The sequence below is a fragment of the Bubalus bubalis genome, chromosome 18, assembly GCF_019923935.1.
Source record: "Bubalus bubalis isolate 160015118507 breed Murrah chromosome 18, NDDB_SH_1, whole genome shotgun sequence".
NCBI lineage: Eukaryota > Metazoa > Chordata > Mammalia > Artiodactyla > Bovidae > Bubalus > Bubalus bubalis.
Window position 1 is genome coordinate 52,031,054 of NC_059174.1, and position 20,628 is coordinate 52,051,681.

At 52.8% G+C, this 20,628-nt stretch overlaps 1 protein-coding gene across 3 annotated transcripts; it reads left to right on the forward strand.

Annotated features, from left to right (window-relative positions):
* The first annotated feature begins 3,720 nt into the window (after positions 1 to 3,720).
* On the forward strand, positions 3,721 to 20,160 carry CBLC (Cbl proto-oncogene C). Of its 3 annotated transcripts, XM_025269277.3 has the most exons (12): positions 3,721 to 4,085; positions 6,990 to 7,136; positions 7,897 to 8,053; positions 8,326 to 8,447; positions 9,509 to 9,646; positions 12,574 to 12,661; positions 13,468 to 13,599; positions 15,344 to 15,478; positions 15,766 to 15,846; positions 19,677 to 19,792; positions 19,912 to 19,978; positions 20,084 to 20,160. In XM_025269277.3, the coding sequence occupies exons 1-11, from the start codon at positions 3,736 to 3,738 to the stop codon at positions 19,919 to 19,921; spliced, it is 1,476 nt and encodes a 491-aa protein (XP_025125062.2). In that variant the 5' UTR covers positions 3,721 to 3,735; the 3' UTR covers positions 19,922 to 19,978; positions 20,084 to 20,160. The 3 variants fall into 3 exon arrangements, with proteins under 3 accessions (XP_025125062.2, XP_025125063.2, XP_025125064.2); XM_025269278.2 differs by lacking the exon at positions 15,766 to 15,846; XM_025269279.3 differs by lacking the exon at positions 9,509 to 9,646.
* Positions 20,161 to 20,628: the final 468 nt, after the last annotated feature.

Here is a 20,628-nt window from a genome sequence, read left to right on the forward strand (position 1 = left end):
TCTTCACAGCCTCTCCAGTACTTATTATTGTCTGTCTTTGGAGGAGGGAGCGCTGCACAGCTTGTAGGATCTTAGTCCCCAGACCAAGGATGGCACCTACATCCCCTGCATTGGAAGCACAGAGTCTTAATCACTGGACCGCCAGGGAAATCCTAATGTCTGTATTTTTAATTAGCGCCTTCCTGGCAGGTGTGAAGTTGGATCTCCTTGTGGTTTCGATTTTTGTTTCCCTAACTGATCATGTCTTTTTCAGTATCTTTTCTTATCATCACTTTGTTTGTATCCGCTTTGCAGCTACATGAACTCTTAACCAGTTTGCCATATGTGATCCAGATATTTTTAAAGCATTAACGATATCCTCAGAGCCCATCTTTTCCCTTTGCTGTGTCTTACATTTAATGCTCAACCACTCATGGTTTCATACCATTATCACAAACAATGCATTCCCCAGGTAATATAGTGTACTGGTTTTGCAATTTTTCTTACTTGGTATAAAAAAGGAGGGAATGGCCACCCACTACAGTATTCTTGCCTACAAAATCCCACGGACAGAGGAGCCTGGAGGGCTAGTCCATGGGGTCGCAAAAAGAGTGGGACATGACTGAGCACACACGTGTAAATAACATTGTGTTACACTAACTCCTCTGCACTTGCTGGTTTTTTTTTTTTTTTTCCTAAAGTCATTGTATTAGTTTCCTGTTGCTGCTGTAACAAAGAACCACAAACTGAGTGGCTTAAAACAACACATTTCTCTCACTGTCCTGGGGACCAGAAGCCCCAGATCAACGTGCTGGCAGGGCTCCGCTCTCTCTGAAGGCTCTAGGGCAGTGTCCTTCCTTGCCTTTTCCTAGCTTCTGGCTTCTGCCAGCAATCCTTGGCTTATATATGCATCACTCCAACCTCTGCCTCCATCGTCACGTGGCTTTCTCCCAGTCAGGATACTTGTTTTTGCATCCCAGTTTCCAGTCATACTGGATGTAGTGTGTGTGTACTCAGTCGCTCAGTCGTTCTCGATTCTTTGTGACCCCGTGGACTATAGCCCACCAGGCTCCATGGGATTTTCCAGGCAAGAATACTGGAGTGGGTTGCCATTTCCTCCTCCAGGGGATCTTCCCGACCCAGGGATGGAACTCGCATCTCTTGCATCTCCTGCATGGGCAGGCAGATTCTTTACCACTGGGCCACCTGGGAAGACTGGATGTATGGCACACCTCATCTAAACTTGGTTAAAGCCTACAAAGCCTCATTTTCTAGATAAGGTCCGTTCATAGGTCCCAGTGGACACAAATGGGGGAGGGGGACTATTCAACCCAGTAACCCTCATCGTTACGTTCTTACGATCCACACTATTGGAATGTGTGTCCATTTCATTCATTTGGACTGCTGTATGGAAGTCCTCTGTGGAAGGATACCACAATGTATTCATTCCTTCTCCTGATAATGAAACTTGCCTGGTCTTCAGTTTTCTCCATTTCCGACAAGGCTGCAATTAATCTCCCTGAACCTGTCTCCTGGAGTTTTTTAGGGCAGTATTTTTCAACCTGCCCAACAAGATCCATTAGTGGTTGTGAAATCAATTTAGTGGGTTGCAAACATAATTTTCCCTTTAATGAAACGAAATTAACTAGACGATATGAGAGCGCATGCGCATAGATGGGGTAAGGCTTGCCCCATGGAACTGTTTCAGGTATATAATGTCTCAATGTGAGCAGAAGTGTTTACAAGCCACGGCTCTGAAGGACGTGGCTGGCAACGGACTTGCCCTGCCAAGGCTTTGTTGGATCCTGTCAAATTACTCTCAAACCTAATTTGTCCATTTACACTTCCATCAACTCCTGGTCAACACTTGGCATGGTCAAAATTTTGAATTTTTGCCAGGCCAGTGGGTTGTCATCCTGCTTCCTGGAGGTGGAAACTGAGGCTCAGAGAGAGCAGGAACTCAAGGAACTGGGAGGTGGACCCTTCCACCCTGACTACAAAGACCCGGTCTTCATTTAGTTTGAGAAGAAAATTCAAAGAGTCCACAAATTAAGGATTCTCAGGTTCTAAGAGATAAGAGATGGGGGCTGAGGAGGGAAGTGGGGGCCTCACATCTCATCCTAAACCTTCTCCCTCTCCTTCTACCTCAGTTTTTGAGGATTCAGTGAGAAAATGTAAAGCCTGACACACAGGGGTCGACGGAGTGTTTAATAAATGCCTTGTTGTTGTTCAGTCACTCAGTGGTTTCTGACTCTTTACAATCCCACGGACTGCAGCACGCCAGGCTTCCCTGTCCTTCACCATCTCCCGGAACTTGCTCAAACTCATGTCCATTGAGTCGGTGATGCCATTCAACCATCTCGTCCTCTGTGGTCCCCTTCTCTTCCTGCCTTCAATCCTTCTCAGCATCAGGGTCTTTTCTAATGAGTCAGCTCTTTGCATCAGGTGGCCAAAGTATTGGAGCTTCAGCTTCAGCATCAGTGCTTCCAGTGAATTTTCAGGGATTTCCTTTAGGATTAACTGATTTGATCCATTATTATTACTATTATTCTCTGATTAGAAATTCTCTGTGCTGTGTGCTTAGTCGCTTCACTTGTGTCCGACTCTATGCGACCCCATGGACTGTATGTAGCCCTCCAGGCTCCTTGGTCCATGGGGATTCTCCAGGCAAGAATACTGGAACAGGTTTCCATGCCCTGCTCCAGGGGCTCTTCCCAACTCAGGGATCAAACCCAGGTCTCCCGCACTGCAGGCAGATTCTTTACCGTCTGAGCCACCAGGGAAGAAATTCTCTAGGTATGGGCATATTTGTAATCACAAATAGGCCAGTTTCCTGGCCAGGGCGTAGCCAGGAAGCCAGGGGGCGTGGCCTGGCTCCCTTGAGAGACAGAGGGACAGTCCGACCCACCAGAGCCCAGCCCCGCGCGCAGCCCTGGCTAGGTATCGGCTTCTCTCCAGCCCTGCTCTGGGCACCTGCTGCAGCCATGAGCCCCATCTTCCGCCTCACCCCCTGGGGACCCAGAAGCCCCCACCACCTCCTTTGGAAATCTGAGTGTCTCAACTCCAGCCTGATTTCTCTCAGGCCCCTGCTTATGGGGACCCAGGAATTATGTCACCAGATTCCTGCTCCCTCAGACACCCTCCTCCCAACTCCTGCTCTTAGGGGACCCACGGGTCTGGGCACGCTGTGTTTCTTCTCTGGGACAGAAGGGTCGCACTATTTCCCTAACGTTTCCTCCTAGAAGGTTCAGCTCTAACCTTTAATCCCATGCCACGACCAATGACCAAAACTTTGACCCACGACCCAGGAAAGCTACCTCCCAACACAACTCCCCTTCACGGTCTGGGTAGCTAAACTCCCAGCCCCACCCTCGCCCCCAACAAAAGTCCTAGATTTCCCCCAATCCCCCCTCCATTGCTAACTTGGGACCCTGCCCCCCACCCCTCGGCAGAAAAGGCCCAGGCATCGGACCTGCGATTCCCACCCACCCAGGAAGTCCTGTCGCCACCCACCAAAGCCACCCCATCCGGCTTTCCTTTGGGGATCGGACGTGAGAAACCCCATCTCTAAGGAACCCAGGTGCCAGAGACCCCAGCCCCCGCCCCCTTGGAGCACACGGGTACCGGCAGTCACCTTCCCCGGTTCTCCAGGGCCCGCCCTTACCTCTTCCGCCCGGTCCCGCCCCTACCTGGGGCTGGGCGGTGCCGGGCCTTTCTCCGCGGGTCCCCGTCCCTCCTACGGCATCAGAGGGACCCATGGCTGCGGCGGCCCTGCGGGGACGACAGTGGGGAGAATCCCGCGCGTTCGGCCGCGCGGTGAGGCTGCTGCAGCGCCTGGAAGAACAATGCGGGGACCCCCGGCTCTCCTCGAGTCCCCCCTCCCTTCGGGACCTGCTGCCCCGCACGGCGCAGCTGCTGCGCCAGGTGGCGCAAGCCCGGCGGGAGGCCGGCAGAGGCGTCCCCGAGGGTCCCGGGGGGCCGTGGGACTTTCTGGTGGTCTATCTGGCTAACATGGAGGCCAAGAGCAGGCAGGTGGCGGCGCTGCTGCCCCCCCACGGCCGAAAGATCGCCAACGACGAGCTCTTCCGGGAGGGCTCCAGACTCAGGTGAGCCCTTGGGCCGGGACAAAGGTTGAGATCGTCAGTGGGGCTGCCTCAGGAGTCCCGATCGCAAGCCCTTCTCCGTGAAAGAACCTGAGAAACTAAGCCTCCAAGGTTTTTTTCCTTCTTTGGGCATGGAGAGCCTGAGCTCACCATGTCCCCTTCTTTCTTGGCTCAGAAGCGGGCTGTTCGCCCCGAGGATTTAGACACACATTATGGAACGTGGGGACCCCAGGAAGCTTCCTGCATGGGGAGCATTGGAGAAAGAGCTCTGAAGCCCCCATCACCAACCCTGCCCGGGACACTCTCAGAGCCTGTCTTTAGTTCCTTAGCCTGTCTTTAGTTCCTTGGGTGGCTAGCTCAGGACCTAGGGCTTTTTTTTTTTTTCTTTTTGTCTGCAGGCTGCCTGCTCTGAATTTCCAAGACAGGGCTGTTGAGTGACAGGGGCAGAGTTTTGAGGTCTAGAGCCAGAACAAGGCTTGGAACAGTAGCTCTCAACCCCAACAGGGCCCCAAGCCCTTTCTTTAGAGCAAATATTTCCTGGTGTCTCTTTAAATCTATCCTGAAATGACATACATCAGGTGAATAACCTACCTACTCATAATTCTTAAAAAAAAAAAAAAAATCACTATAATGCCCAAATTGTAGTATAAGGGAATCAAAGGAATGTTCTTTATAATAAAATTATTTATATTTGGAATTAAAATGCCAAGGCACTGTTATAGTTACTCTGGAAGGCAGAATTGACTGGTTCTTGTACACTTGCACCTGGGAGAAATAATCATCCATTGCCGAATGAAAGAGACGTCCCTTGACACATAGGATAGTGAATCTCTGTAAAATTCAGAATTGATTTTCAATGTGCAAAAAAGTGCTTATGTAGAGTTAGGACTCTGCTTTCACTGCAGAGCCAGGATTTGATCTCCGGTCAGGGACCTAAGATCCCACAAGCTGAGAAAAGAAAAACTTATGTAAAATGGAATTGGACTCTAAGCTCAGATCACTGTAACCGGATTTTCCATCTTCACAAATGTGTGATGGGACATTGGAAAGTTGAGTAGGGGGTGGGTAAAATCTTACTGGAGGGGATGCTACTGCTGCTGCTAAGTCGATTCAGTCGTGTCTGACTCTGTACGACCCCATAGACGGCAGCCCACCAGGCTCAGCCATCCCTGGGATTCTCCAGGCAAGAACACTGGAGTGGGTTGCCATTTCCTTCTCCAATGCATGAAAGTGAAAGGTGAAAGTGAAGTCGCTCAGTCGTGTCTGACTCTTAGCGACCCCATGGATTGCAGCCTACCAGGCTCCTCCGTCCATGGGATTTTCCAAGCAAGAGTACTGGAGTGGGGTGCCATTGCCTTCTCCGACTGGAGGGGATAGTCCCCCACAATCTAGCCCCAAGCAAATTTCTAGAAGCTCCTTAGAAGGGTAGTGTAACTCCACTGAGCACCACTGTTCTAGATTCAGTAGGTTCTAGAAACTAGGAAGCTTAGGGACTCAGTGAATGGCTCAGTGGATTTTCTAGAGTCATGAGGTCGTAGCAACTCTTTGATGGAGATTCTAGACCAGGACTTTCTACAAAAATCTAATGGAAGCAACATATGTAGTTTTTCATTTTCCTGTAGACACATTACAAAAAGTTTTTTTAAGCAGGTGAAATGAATTGCATAAACTTTTAAAAATCCATTATATCCAAAATATTATGAGCTCAACTTATAATCAATAAATATAAGGTGATGCTTAATGCAATAATTCACATTCTTTTTTTTTTCCTTTTGCACTAGTGAAAGTCACTCAGTCATGTCCAAATCTTTGTGACCTCATGGGCTATATGATTCATGGAGTTCTCCAGGCCAGAATAGTGGAGTGGGTAGCCTTTCCCTTCTCCAGGGGATCTCCCCCACCCAGGGATCAAACCCAGGTCTCCCGCATTGCAGGCAGATTCTTTACCAGCTAAGCTACCAGGGAAAGGATACCCACTCCACTATTCTGGCCCAGAGAACTCCATGGACTGTATAGTATTTCCATGGGGTGGAAAAGAGTTGGACATGACTGAGCAACTTTCACTTTCACTTTTGCACTGAGTTTCTGAAACCTAGTGTGTGTTTCACATTTAGAACACATTTCAAGTTGGACCAGTCACATGCGAATAGTGACTGCGTTACAGACTGTGGGAAGGGAGGGTGCTTAGAAACTATCAAGGGTTTCCCTATAAAAAGCATCAAGAATCCAACAGACCTGGAGGCTATTAATATAAAATAATAAGAACAGTAACTAATTAACATGCCCTGAATGCCAACTGTATACCAGGTGGTGCCTGGCATCTTATGTGCTCATAAGATGGGTAAGAATCCTCATCGTGCACCACCCCCCACCCCACCATGAGGCAGGGGCTGTACTTATCCTGTATTTATACCCATTTCACAGCTGAGGAAACTGAGGCTTGAAGAGGGAAAAAGGAACTTGCCAAAAATCACAGAGCTAAGTGTCAGAGCTATCCTCTGCTGTCCCCCACACCCTGAGTGGTTCCTCAGGGAGGCAGTGAGCAGGAGGAAGCCCAGGGGTTCACCACCCAGGGCTGCTTAAACCAACAGGGAGTCTCTGAGCTCAGACTGCCCTAAGTGGCCCCAGCCCCAATGCTCCCCACATCTGACTAGGCAAGGCTTAGGACAGAGACTGGGATTCGTTTGCTGGGGGATGCCTCAGATATGAGGCGGTACCTCCCTTTCCTTCACAGATGGGGAAAGAGAGGTCCCCAGAGGGGACGAGTCAGGACTGTAACAGGTGGTCTCAGAACCGACTTTAATCGTGCACTAACATCTTAGAGGCTGGGGGTGTTCCCCACACAGCGTGGAAGGGTCAGTGGGGCTCCCAAGGTCAAGTCCAAGTCCTCAGAGCCCATCCCCGCAGGCGGCAGCTTGCCAAGCTGGCCCTCATCTTCAGCTACATGCACGCGGAGCTGGACGCGCTCTTCCCCGGAGGCAGGTACTGCGGCCACACCTACCAGCTCACCAAGGTCTCCGCCCACACTTTCTGGAGGGAGCGCTGCGGAGCCCGGTGAGTGAGCGCCCACCGCAGGGCCCACAGCGGCTAGAGCCCCATCCTGCCCCTGACCAGGCACCCAGGAGTCAGGCCCCAGCCCCTCCTCCCCCAGACCCAGGAGTCAGGCCCCAGCCCCTCCTCCCCCAGACCCAGGAGTCCAGGCCCCCAGCCCCTCCTCCCTCAGACCCAGGAATCAGACCCCCAGCCCCTCATCCCCCAGACCCAGGAGTCAGACCCCAGCCCCTCATCCCCCAGACCCAGGAGTCAGACCCCAGACCCAGGAGCCCAGACCCCCAGCCTCTCCTCCCCCAGACCCAGGAGTCAGGCCCCAGCCCCTCCTCCCTCAGACCCAGGATCCAGACCCCCAGCCCCTCCTCCCCCAGACCCAGGAGTCAGACCCCAGCCCCTCCTCCCCCAGACCCAGGAGTCCAGGCCCCCAGCCCCTCCTCCCTCAGACCCAGGAATCAGACCCCCAGCCCCTCATCCCCCAGACCCAGGAGTCAGACCCCAGCCCCTCGTCCCCCAAGACCCAGGAGTCAGACCCCAGACCCAGGAGCCCAGACTCCCAGCCCCTCCTCCCTCAGATCCAGGAATCAGACCCCCAGCCCCTCCTTCCCCAGACCCAGGAGTCAGACCCCAGCCCCTCCTCCCCCAGACCCAGGATCCAGGCCCCCAGCCCCTAGTCCCTCAGACCCAGGAGTGCAGCCCCGCTCCTTCCCAGGAGCTATGCCTCCCAGAGGCTTCATCTGCACCCCCCACCCCCACCCTCACCTAGATGTGTGCTGCCCTGGGCTGAGTTTGAGGCGATCTTATGCATCTGCCACCCTGTGGAGCCAGGCTCCACGGCCCTGGCCTTGCGCTCCACCATCGACCTCACCTGCAGCGGCCACGTGTCCATCTTCGAGTTTGACATCTTCACCAGGCTCTTCCAGGTCAGGGAAGGCCAGGGTCTGAAGCCCAGACTCTTGGGTCCTGGGGGAGGAGAGGTTGGGAGCCCAGACTCCTGGGTCTGTGGGAGGAGGGGCTGGGGGCCTGGACTCCTGACTCCTGGAGGTGGAAGGGCCTGGAGTCTTCTATGTCAAAGATATTCCTGAGGCCCACGGTGGGTGTGAGTGAGGTGTCTGTGTTCTTGGACCCCGGGAGGCACTAGGAGCGTGGGCCGCTCCCTCAGCCCCTCCCTGACCTCAGTGCTGCCCCGCCCTAGCCGTGGCCAACACTCCTCAAGAACTGGCAGCTCCTGGCGGTCAACCACCCGGGTTACATGGCCTTCCTCACATATGACGAGGTCCAAGCCCGTCTGCAGACTTTCAGAGACAAGCCAGGCAGGTAAAAGGGCTGGGCCTCGTGAGGAGGAGGCTGCAGGGATTGCAGGGTCTGGATCCTGGGCTGGGGTGTCTGGGTGACTGAGACATCCTTCAGAAAGTAAGAACTGAAGGGCTGTGGTACACGGGACCCCAGAGAGTCGAGAACTCAGAGGAAGAATGCTGAGTGCCCCTGCCACCTAGGTTGTCCTGGGACCATATAAACCCGCCCACAGTCCAGCAACTAAAGGGACAATACCCCTGGTCCAGCAAGGGGACCTGAAGATCCTGCCCTGGGATACAATCTGTTTCTCATAGGTTAGAACCCACACATCTGTTAAATATTTTGAATATGACCTCCCACCTGCTGGGAAACCAGACACCTGAGTCCTTAAAGTATTTCCAGCCAGGAGTTTTGAGCCATTGGATCCCACTAGAGGGCTAAAAATTGAGGGACTGAGCTACCTGGAACACCAAGAGGTTAAAGGAATAGGATGTCAGATTCCTGAGTCTTTGCAGGACGGAGGTGCAGGACCCCCAAGATGGTATGTTAGCACTTTTCCAGTTACACTTGAGACTGGTGTAAAGGGAAAGAAAAAGGAATGAATCAGTGGTCATAATTGAGAAGACCAGGTGTGGATTTCAGGAACAGCTGGATCCAGGTGCTCAAGTGCCGTTGTCAGAAATCAGTTCCTGTCCTTCCCCAGCTTTCCTCTGTGCCAGCCTCATTCTCAGACATAGTCTTTCCTTGTGGTGGCAAATGCTTTCCAGAAGCCACAGCTGTACACCCTACCAGCTTAGCATCCCCTATATAAATGGGGTGCCTTGCTCCTATTACTTCCAGCAAAAGTCCCCACGTCGTCTAAACCCAGTGACGGTAGAGGAGGAGCTTAACAGGTAAACTCTGCAGACATTCCCTGAAGTGGGGAAGGGACCTAGTAGTGCCTCTTTTGCCTAAAAGGTAGGAAGTTTATGAAGGAGCAAGAATCTAGACACCTGGATCCCCAGCAGGGTGAGGGGCCGGGAGGTTCCAGAGGGTCAGCGGTGGCCACTCCCTCCCCCATCCCTCCCTACCTCTTCCTCCAGCTACATCTTCCGGCCCAGCTGCACTCGCCTGGGGAAGTGGGCCATCGGATATGTGAGCTCAGACGGCAGCATCTTGCAGACCATCCCTCTCAACAAACCCCTGTTCCAGGTGCTCCTGGAAGGACAGAAGGAAGGCTTGTGAGTCACCATCCTAGGAGGGATGAGCACATCTGAGAGCACAGGGTTCACAGACAGCATGCCTTTGACAACATAAAATTGCAATACTGCAGTGTTCCAGCAGGTGGCAGGCAGAGGCGCAGGAAGGAACACCTTGTCAGTTCCCACACAGCTGCCATGTTAAGCTAGCTGCAGGTCTAGGAGGAGTGTGTGGTAGCTAGGCACAACCCCAGAGGTCCCCTTCCTTGGACTTGCACTCAAGGCTTTTGCTTCTAGATATCCATGTCCTGTTCTAGAATCTAGACTGTGAGAGCAGAAGGAGAACTGAGCAATAAAGCTAGACTGGGGTTTTCAGTCTGTAATCTTGGCTGCCCCAGGGCCCCTCTTGCAGGATCTGACTTGTGTGGGACAGGAGGGGTAAAAAAGGTAGACAGCGTTCCTGAGTCTCACCTTGAAGGTTTAACCAGAGCCTCCTTAGCTCCTTATCATATCTATATGATATGCTGAGATAGATAATGGGTAGATCTATGATAGATGGATACATAGATGATAGGAAGAAAGAATAGATGAACAGATAGATAGGCAGCTAGATAGGTAGGTGGGTAGATGGATGGATGACGTTGGATAGATAGATAGATAGAATGGATGGATGGATAGATAGATATAGGGAGACAGATGAAATGGAGGATAGGCAGATTAGATAGGTAGCTAGATAAGTAGATGGATGGATGGATAGGTAGGTAGATATCCAGTTGTGTGCATGCTAAGTCCATTCAGTCGTGTCCGACTCTTTGCAACCCCATGGACTGTAGCCCACTAGGCTCCTCTGTCCATCTAATTCTCCAGGCAAGAATACTGGAGTGGGTTGCCGTGCCCTCCTCCCTGGATCTTCCTGACCCACGGATTGAACCCGCGTCTCCTGTATCTTCTGCATGGCAGGCGGATTCTTTACCGCTGAGCCACCAGGGAAGCCCGTATTTCTATTTAAAGACGCCTGGTTTAATGTCTGTCATTGATACATTCGCTTTGAGCTTGTGGCCAGCAGCACGTAGCTCCCGCCTGAACGAAGTTCATCTCCCACACGTATTTTCTCCACGAGGCACATCTTGGCCTTCCTGTGCTTAGGCCCCTAGGCAGCACCTCAGCAGTCTGCGTGGGGGCGTTGAAACCAGCGCGGTCGCCAGGACAGAGCACTAAAATGGGGCCCTGCACAGACTGCGAGAAGAACACGTTTATAATATGAGAGCTCAGAGGAAAAGGCCAAATGCCGCCAGGTCCATCCTCAGCTGCGAGCAGGCCTGGCTGTGAGTGACCGTGAAAGTGCCGCAGGGAGTATGGATGTTGAGCTTCCAAGGGCAGTTTAGCAAGTAGGCAAGTCTGCACATACAAAATCCACAAGTAATGAAAATCTACTGGGCGTGTGTGTGTGTATTTATGCAAGAGTGCGTGCTCAGTTGCTCAGTCATGTCTGACTCTTTACAACCCCATGGACTGCAGCACGCCAGGCTTCCCTGGCATGCTATATACCTTATGCTATATACTATATATCGGAGAAGGCAATGGCACCCCACTCCAGTACTCTTGCTTGGAAAATCCCATGTACGGAGGAGCCCATTAGGCTGCAATCCATGGGGTTGCTAAGAGTCGGACATGACTGAGCAACTTCACTTTCACTTTTCACTTTCATGCATTGGAGAAGGAAATGGCAACCCACTCCAGTGTCCTTGCCTGGAGAATCCCAGGGACAGGGGAGCCTGGTGGGCTGCTGTCTATGGGGTTGCACAGAGTTGGACACGACTGAAGCAACTTAGCGTAGCATAGCATAGCATATACTATATATATATATATATATATATATATATATATATACTATATACTATATACTCTAAGGTACTGAGTTCCAGGTCAGATTTCAGTGGAGGATTCCAGAGTTAAAATAAGTATGAACACCTTCCATCTGGTTTAACCCCTCTGATCTATGTACATGAGAGCGTGCATGCACACACACACAATTCTGGAAATGGACAAGTCAAGAGAGAGGCGGGGCGGGGACCCCAAGCTCTCTCTACCTCACAGTGAGACAGTTTCTGGGTCTTTAGACATTGATCCTAGCAGTTCCCCTCACACTGGGTGTTTATGTGTGGGGACTGAGTCCTGTGTGTTCTCTAAGCACTGTCTTACTTGATCCTCATCACCCATCTTTAGCCTAGGCATGATTACATCCATTTTACAGAAGAGAAAACTGAGGCCAGTGAGGCAGAGTTGCCCAGTACTGGTCACTTATGACTTGGATGAGAGACTCAGGGTGTGCAGAGCCTGGGGTGTCCTGGAGCCGGTCACTCAGACCTGGCCCACAGCATGACTGCATGGCCTCAGGCATTGCCTTTCTCATTCAGAGACCCAGTCACCCTCTGTGAGGTAAGAATAGTGTAGACAGACCAGGAGGTCCTTCTAGCCCTGTGGGCCTAAGACTGTAGGATCTGGTCACTCCTGCAATCTGTGACAAAGATGCTATTATGGGGACTTCCCTGGTGGTCCAGTGGATAAAACTCTGCACTCCAAATGCAGGGGGTCCAGGTTTGATCCCTGGTTGGAGAACTAGATCCTGCATGCTGCAACCAAGACGCGTCCCAGCCAAATAACTTTTAAAAAGAAAGGTGAGGGGTGAGCTGTGAAGGAAGCTGGTTTTGCAGTTTTAGGGGGAAAAAAGATGCTTTTACGCTGCGGCCTGAAGACTCTAGGATGAGTGAAGCTCTAGGAGGGCTGGACCTGAGGTTTGATGCTTCCTGGTTCTCATTCATCTGGAGTTTCCAGAGCTGGAGTCCTTCTTTGGGGGTCTGAGGGGACAACTATCCCCAGGCCGGCCATGTATTTGGGACAGCCGCTCCAGTGTAGGGTGGGGGCACTGGATGCCCCCCTCCCCATACCCACCTCCTCCCTTCCCCCAGCTACCTCTACCCAGATGGGAAGAACAACAACCCGGACCTGACCGAACTCTGCCACATGGAACCGCATCAGCACATCCACGTGTCGGAGGTGAGGCCCAGGCCCCCACCCCGGCTCACCTGCCCCCCACCCACACTGCACCGCGGCTCAAGGATCCTCTCTCATGAGTCAGACTCCCAGAAGCCTTCAGGTTCTGTGCTGGCTTGGTGGCCATGTGACCTGGGGTAAATTGCTTGACCTCTCTGTTCCTTCTCTGGAAAACACTGCCCCTCCTGCCTCTTACCCCGGGGGTTTCCTGATAATGAAGCCAGGAAATGATACTGCTGAGATCATCAGGGCAGCTAATGCACTTTGTGCATTCACCAGTGGCAGCTTTTAGTCTTCCAACCATCCCAAGGGGATGAAATGACAAACAAAATTTTGAGTATGAGTGTATCCCATGCAGAGACTTCCCTGGCAGTCCAGTAGTTAAGACTCTGCACTTCCAGTGCAGGGGGACACAGGTTGGATCCTTGGTCAGGGAACTAAGATCCCACATGCCATGCAGTGCAATTGAAAATTTTTTTTAATTAAAAAAAATTTTAGGTGTATCTATGCAATATTTGGGACACACTTAGATCTCAAAATGTGTTCACTGTTCATCCAAAAATCAAATTTAACAGGGCATCCTGTATGTTTATTGGCTGAATCTGGCAACCCTGAGTGTAGACCAGCCCCAGAGAACAAGTCTGATAACGAAAGCACATGTAGGAGGCAGCTGGACACACAGCCTTGAACCTGGGAGAGGGTTCAATCAAGGCTGGTGCTGAGGTTCAGGACTCACTCCCAGTGGCCCGACTTGCCTGCTCGCGGCTGACAGCACCCCTGCTTCCGGTCGTCCCCTTCTCACCTGGCAGGAGCAGCTGCAGCTGTACTGGGCCATGGACTCCACGTTTGAGCTCTGCAAGATCTGTGCCGAGAGCAACAAGGACGTGAAGATAGAGCCCTGCGGGCACCTGCTCTGTAGCCGCTGCCTGGCTGCCTGGCTGGTGGGTCTGACCCCGCCCTGCCTTCCCCGCCTCCACCCTGTCCCCCACCCCTTTCTTCCAATAGAGCATCTCCCCTGAAGGCCGGAGGAGAAGGGGACGACAGAGGATGAGATGGTTGGATGGCATCACCAACGTGATGGACATGAGCTTGAGCAAGCTCCAGGAGTTGGTGATGATGGACAGGGAAGCCTGGCGTGCTGCAGTCCATGGGGTCGCACAGAGTCGGACACGACTGAGCGACTGAACTGAGAGCATCTCCCACATGCCTCGTCGACCACATGGGGAAACTGAGGCCCAGGGAGAGCAGAGGCTTGCTCCACCTGTGCCTCTGTCTCTCTCGCTCTACACCGGTTGCCTCTGTTTCTCCGTCTCCAGTTACATTATTCATGGAAAACGCTGCATTGGCCCCAGTGGGAGACAGTGGTGTCTTCGGGACTGGCCACATTTAACATGCCCCGGGCATTTCGAGCCTGTAGCAGTCCCTCGCTGGGTGATCTGGACCAGTGGCTTTACCTCTCTGAGCCGTATCTGCCTTCTCAGGGGAATGCGGCTGAGGCTAGTGACCTCCCAAGGGAGGATTCAGGCCTCTGGGTAAAGGGAGCCCCTGTGGGTAAAGGGTGCCTAATACACAGCCTATCCTTTGTGATGTAAGTGTTTGGCCTTAAGCTTTTGATTGGGGAGATTATCATAACAAAGACATCCCTCTTCCGGACTCAGCAACTAGCAAAACAACTAGATAAGGGACTATCAAGCCCTGAGCCTTGAAGTTTCCCCTGAAAAAGCCCTAGGTAACTGAGCTTGGAGTGTCCTGCTTCTCTCTTCAGTCCCTGCTTCTTCCTCTTCTGCTTTAAATTTGCCAGTCAACAGTGAGCACCCGAAATCCTAGGCACCCCACTCCACCCCCAATAAAGGCAGAGCCCCAGGTCTGCCTCCTCTGCCCTCTACTCTCCAGGACCTCTGAGTAGTAAGTTTTGTTCTTCAAAGTTCCCTGATGGTTGATGCTGAGATGCGCCCTGCAGTCTTAAGAACCAAACGGCTGGTCCAGCTGACACTGACCCCAGTGGTGGTGGCAGGGGGTGTCTCTGGGGGGCCCCCCATAATGAATACGTACAGGCCAGGCAAGTGTCTCAGGCATTCCTTTTGTTGCCCAGTCGCTCAGCTGTGTCTGACTCTGTGACTCTATGGACTGCAGCATTCCAGGCTTCCCTGTCTTTCACCATCTCCTGGAGTTTGCTCAAACTCATATCCATTTGATAGAGTCGGTGATGCTATTTAATCATCTCATCCTCTGTCACCCTCTTCTCCTCTGTCCTCAATCTTTCCCAGCATCAGGGTCTTTTCCAATGAGTCGGCTCTTAGCATCAGGTAGCCAAAGTATTGGAGCTTCAGCATCAGTCCTTCCAATGAATATTCAGGGTTGATTTCCTTTAGGCTTGACTGGTCTGATTTCCTTGCAGTCCAAGAGAATCTTAGGAGTCTTCCCCAGGCATTCCTACCCCATAGCATCCCTACCCTGACTATTCATTGGAAGGACTGATGCTGATGCTCCTCCTGACCTCAGGCAGCCCCTCCTTCCCATCCTGCATCTCTCTCTCTCCATCTTTCTCTCTTCCTCCTCCTCTCTCTCTGTTTCCCTCCCTCTGTCCTCCCCACATGACTCGGTGGAGGATAAAGGCCCCTGTCGTCCCAGGGGACATGGTGGGAACAGGGAGACCCTGATCTTTTCCCTCTCCACCTTCCCCAGTGCTCAGACAGCCAGACCTGCCCCTTCTGCCGCTGCGAGATCAAGGGCCAAGAGGCTGTGAGTATCCATCAGTTCCACGTCAGCGCCACTGCGGAGGACCCAGAGCACAGCAGTGATGAGGAGGAGCTGGAGCAGGTGAGCAGGGCCAGGCAGGAGCTGGAACGGGAATCCCTAGGGTCTGAGGGAGGAGGGAGCTGGTGACAGGCTTCTGGGGTCCCAAGGACACAAACTTTCGCCTCCCCTACGGTCTGGGGCTATGACTTTCTCTAGTATAACCCTCCCGAGGGTAGGACTTTGTCTCATTCTCCATTCTACCTCCAAAGCCTACAAAGCACCTGAATGCTGGGCCTCCTGGCAGGGGCACATGTAGGTGAACAGAAAATGATGGCTCACACGCCCTCCCCACCCTCTGTCTCCCCTAGATGGCCCCTTCAGGTCCTCCCCTGCCCCCTCGGCTGGATCTGTGTCCCAAGAGCCCCAGCGGCAAAGGCCAGCTGAATGTGGTGAGTGGGGCACTGGTCTGGGGTAGGCAGGTGGCTTCCGTTCACCCCTGGGGTCCCCAGTCTGGCCGGATGCCTAGGAGTGCAGGCCAGGCACCCATTCTTTGCACCCATTTACAGATGCCATCTGACATCCATACCTCTATGGCCTCTTTTCTTCTTCTCTCCCTTACTCACCCCACCTCACTGGCTTTCTGGCTCCTCTTCCAGCATCCCAGGCATGCCCTACCCCAGGGCCTTTGCACCAGCTGTTCCCTCTGCTTAGATCTCCTTTCCCAAGGTTCACTTTCCCATCCCCTCCTTAGGGAGGCCTTCCCTGACCACCTATTGAAAATAGCGCCCCCATGGGGCTTCCCTGGACTGCCCTGGTGGCTCAGACAGTAAAGAATCTGCCTGCAATGAAGGAGACCTGGGTTCGATCCCTGGGTTGGGAAGATCCCCCAGAAAAGGGAATGGCTACCCACGCCAGTATTCTTGTCTGGAAAATCCCACAGACAGAGGAGCCTGGTAGGCTACAGTCCATGGGGTTGAAAAGAGCTGGACACAACGGAGGACTAACATGTTCACTTTCTGGGGCTTCCCTGGTGGTCCAGCGGTAAAGACTCCTAGCTTCCGTTTCAGGAAGTTCAATCTCTGGTCGGGTTCAATCTCTGGTCGGGATGTTCTGCATGCTATGGGGTGTGGCCAAAAAAAAATGATGCCCCTCACCCGCACCCTCCCGTCCCTCCAAGCCCACCTGTCTGAATTCCCGCTGTGCGTTCACCAGGCTGGCAGAGCATATAACCCGTTGTTTTCTGTCACCGCCAGCAGGTTGTCATCTTCCCGAAGGTTAGGACTTGGCCTCATTCTCTGTTATGTGAACTGTGCCTGACACACAGTAGGTGCTCAAGAAACAGACATTGAATGAGCCAGTGGAGTGAGCCTTCCCCATAGCCCTAGGAAGTCGAAAATGTTCCTCTCCTCATTTTCCAGAAGAAGAAAAAAAAAAAAAAAACAAAACTCAGAGAGGAGACTGCACCTGCCCAAACACACAGCCTGAAAGAAGAGAAAACCCTTAAACAAACAAAAAAAAATCTGTTTATTTTCTTAGCAAGCCCCCACCTTGCTTTTTTTCCCCCTGCACTCTTCACCCAAGCATTTTCCAAGTCCCGGCTTCCTGGCGTGGGGGCAGGGGATAAGAGGAGGTCTCTGTTAGATTTCAGGCTGAATACACACCAGATCCAATCGATACTGGGCAGTCTTCAAACAAACAGCTCAGGAAGTCCGGGAACATTATTCGACCACAGAAAACAGGAGAGCCAGCCGGGGAGAGGGGGGCCAGGGAGAGGGGGGAGGCGGGCGGTGACACCAGCCAGAGAAGCTAAAAACAGATCTCGACCTGCAGCCAAAACCAAATGGAAACAGTGAGAGGTACTCAGCGGGCTCCCGGCGGACGATGAAAGGGACACAGGGCAACGGGCCCCTCTGGCCAGAGGGTCGCACCGTCCCCAAGGCTGTGCCCTCCACCCGGCAGACTCTTTCCTCCTCTGCCCAGACCCTTCCCAGTTCAAATTCCAGCCAACTCTTCTTCCTTCATTGCTTGGAACATGCTGCAGGAGGGAGCCCCGGTCTGTTATTTCCCAGCAAGGTGACTGTCATGATGAAAATAGCTCATCCATGTACGTATAACTCTCGCTATAGGCCTAGGGCTACTTTTTTTTTTTTTTAATTTTTGGCCATGCCACACAGCATGCGGGATCTTTTTGTTCCCTGACCCGGGATCAAACCCGTGCCCCCTGCAGGGGAAGTGCGAAGTCTTAACCATTGGACTGCCAGGGAAGCTCCTGGCACGGTTTTGTTTTGTTTTGATTTTGCTGCACCGGGTCTTCATTGCTTTGCATGGGCCTTCTTGAGTTGTGACCAGTGGGGGCTACTTGTAATCAAGGTGCCTGGGCTCCTCGGGCATCTCTAGCTGTGGCCCACGGGCTTAGTTGCTCGGTGGCATGTGGAATCTTCCCAGGCCAGGGATCGAACCCTTGTCCCCTGCATTGGCAGGCCTATTCCTATCCACTGTGCCACCAGGGAAGTCCCTCCCTGGTGCTGCTTTTTAATGCTGTCATTTAGTTGCCATGACAACCTGATAAGGTAGATGCTATTATGACCCCTATTACATAGAGGGGTATACTGAGGCTCCAAGATCTGAAGGCCAGCCAGCTCAAGGATGTGAGAGTCAGGACTGGAACCCAGGCCCCTGGCTTCAGACTCCAGAGTCCATCCTTGTTTTTCTTGTCTGTGAAATGGGCATGATGCCAGTCCTTGCCATGTGGGTATGATGACTCCCCTGACTGGGCATGCTCCCTCACAACGCTGTTCTCCAGGAGAGAAATCCCCCTTTGGGGGTTGAAACAGTCATTCAAAGGGACCCAGGCACCTTGCTGTGGCCACTGGGGATCTCTCTCATCCTCAGTGCCTACACGTGGAGTATATGGGGGCAAGCATGGCATGGGCCCCATGGGTTGTGAGGAAGTCAGCAAGATTGGACATTTGTAACCTGAATCAGATCCCCTCCCTCACCTCTCAGAAGCCCCCAAGACCTCAGGACTCCAAGAATTAAAGCCACTGTCCTCTCCATCAGCCCATAAGGCCTGGGGATCGGACCCCTCCCCACCGCTCTGACCTGCCAGCACCCCCTCAACTCCTTTCCAGCATCAATGGACTCCTTACTGTTCTAACAAAACCAGCAAGCCCACCACCCACTGCAACACTTCTGCTCACATCCTTCTTGCACTCAGACTTCTGCTCAATTTCCCCCTCCTCCAAGAAGCTTTCCCCAGTCACCCTCAGGTCCAATCACCACCCTCCTCACCCCATCCTCTGTCAGGTCTTTGAAGGATGCACAACTTTCTGGGATATTTCCTTGTTCGTGCACTGATGACTCATGTTAATCCTCTTCCTTAATAGACTATTGGCTCCATGAGGACAGAGATTTTTGTCTGTCTAGTTCCTGCTGTCTCTTCAGAGCCCACAACAGTGGCTGACACACTGTAGCTACTCAGGAAATTTGTGGGATGGATGGATGAATAAATGAATAGGTAGATTGCTGGGTAGATGGGTGGATGAACAGATGGATGGATGGACAGTCGGACAGATGGATGGATGAGGGGATAGAAGGGGGAATGGCTGGTTGGGTAGATATCTGGTTGGATGGGTAGATATCTGGATGGATGGGTAGATATCTGGATGGCTGGATGGATAGGTAAGAAGATGGGTAGATGGATGGATGGACAGATGGATGGAAGGGTGGATGGATAGATGGATGGATGGGTGAATGGATGGATGGCTAGGTGAGCAGATGGGTGGATGGATGGATGGCTAGATGGGTGGATGGATGGATGGATGGATGGATGGACAGATGGATGGAAGGGTAGATGGATAGATGGATGGATGGGTGAATGGATGGATGGCTAGGTGAGCAGATGGGTGGATGGATGGATGAATGGACAGATGGATGGAAGGGTGGATGGATAGATGGATGGATGGATGAATGGATGGATGGCTAGGTGAGCAGATGGGTGGATGGATGGATGGCTAGACAGGTGAATGGATGGATGGATGGGTGGAGGTATGGATGGGTGAATGGATGGGTGGATGTATGGATAGACAAACAAAAATTTTTTCTACTCAAGCCAAAGGTGTTAGGGGAACAAAACAGCATGGACTAGGGACAAGACCCTACCATGCTGCCCCCGACTGCACACCCCTGCTCCGCCATCACATGTAACCCCTGTCCAGGCCTGTGAGATGAAGTACTGCTGCAGCTTATCTGTGAAATTTCTTAATCTCCTCCCCTGCAGGCACCTCCGACCCTTCCCAGACTTCGAGCTCCTCTTCCCTTGCCAAGATTCTGGACTGTGGCTTCAGCCCCGTGGGCAGTCACCTCCAGCCCCCAGGCCGGGGAGGGAGCCCGAGGGTGAGTGCAGAGGGCAGCTGGGGCTGGGACTCCGGGGTCTGAGGGAAGAGGGGGTGGGGGCCAAAGGGGAACACTGGTGCTAGGAAATCAACATCGCCTTTAAACTCTTGCCATTGCAGAAACTCCTAAAGTGAAAGTCTCCCCTTCCATCTGCCCCTGAGGGATCCGTGAAGGCCTGGATGCCAGGTGAGGCCCCCTTCCCACCCAGGCTCCTGCCCTCAGCCTGGCCCTGCTCACCCCACCCCATCTTGCTGTGATACTATCTAAACCGCCTCTCTTTCCACCCCACAGGGCACCAAGATGTGCTGCGCGAAGGGAGCCCCAGGGGCTGGAAGGGGTTTACAATGCAAAATAAACTGCGGAGCCCAGTCTGTCCTCTGGTGTGTGGAGGAGTGTGGCAGCCACTAGGGGGCAGCTTGGGGTAGGTGGCGGTGCCTGAGGCCTGATCCCCACCTGCTTAACACAAGCGTCTGGGGTTCCCAGAGTCAAGAGTGGAGGACCCAGCTCCTCTGGATCCAGGAGTCTAGACACCCAGACCCCTCCCGTCTCAGACCCAGGAATCCCGCCCTCAGGACTTAGAACTTGGGAATTCTCAGAGAATCAAGCATCAGACTGCCTTTCCTCATGGCAAAAAAAAAAAAAAAAAAATCCTGGACCCAGACCCAGATGCTGCTGCTGCTACTTGCTAAGTCGTGTCCGACTCTTTGCAATCCCGTGGACTGAGCCTGCCAAGCTCCTCTGTCCATGGGATTTCTCCCAGGCAAGGATACTGGAGTGGGTTGCCATTTCCTTCTCCAGGGGATCATCCCTGACCCAGGGATCGAACCGGAGCCTCC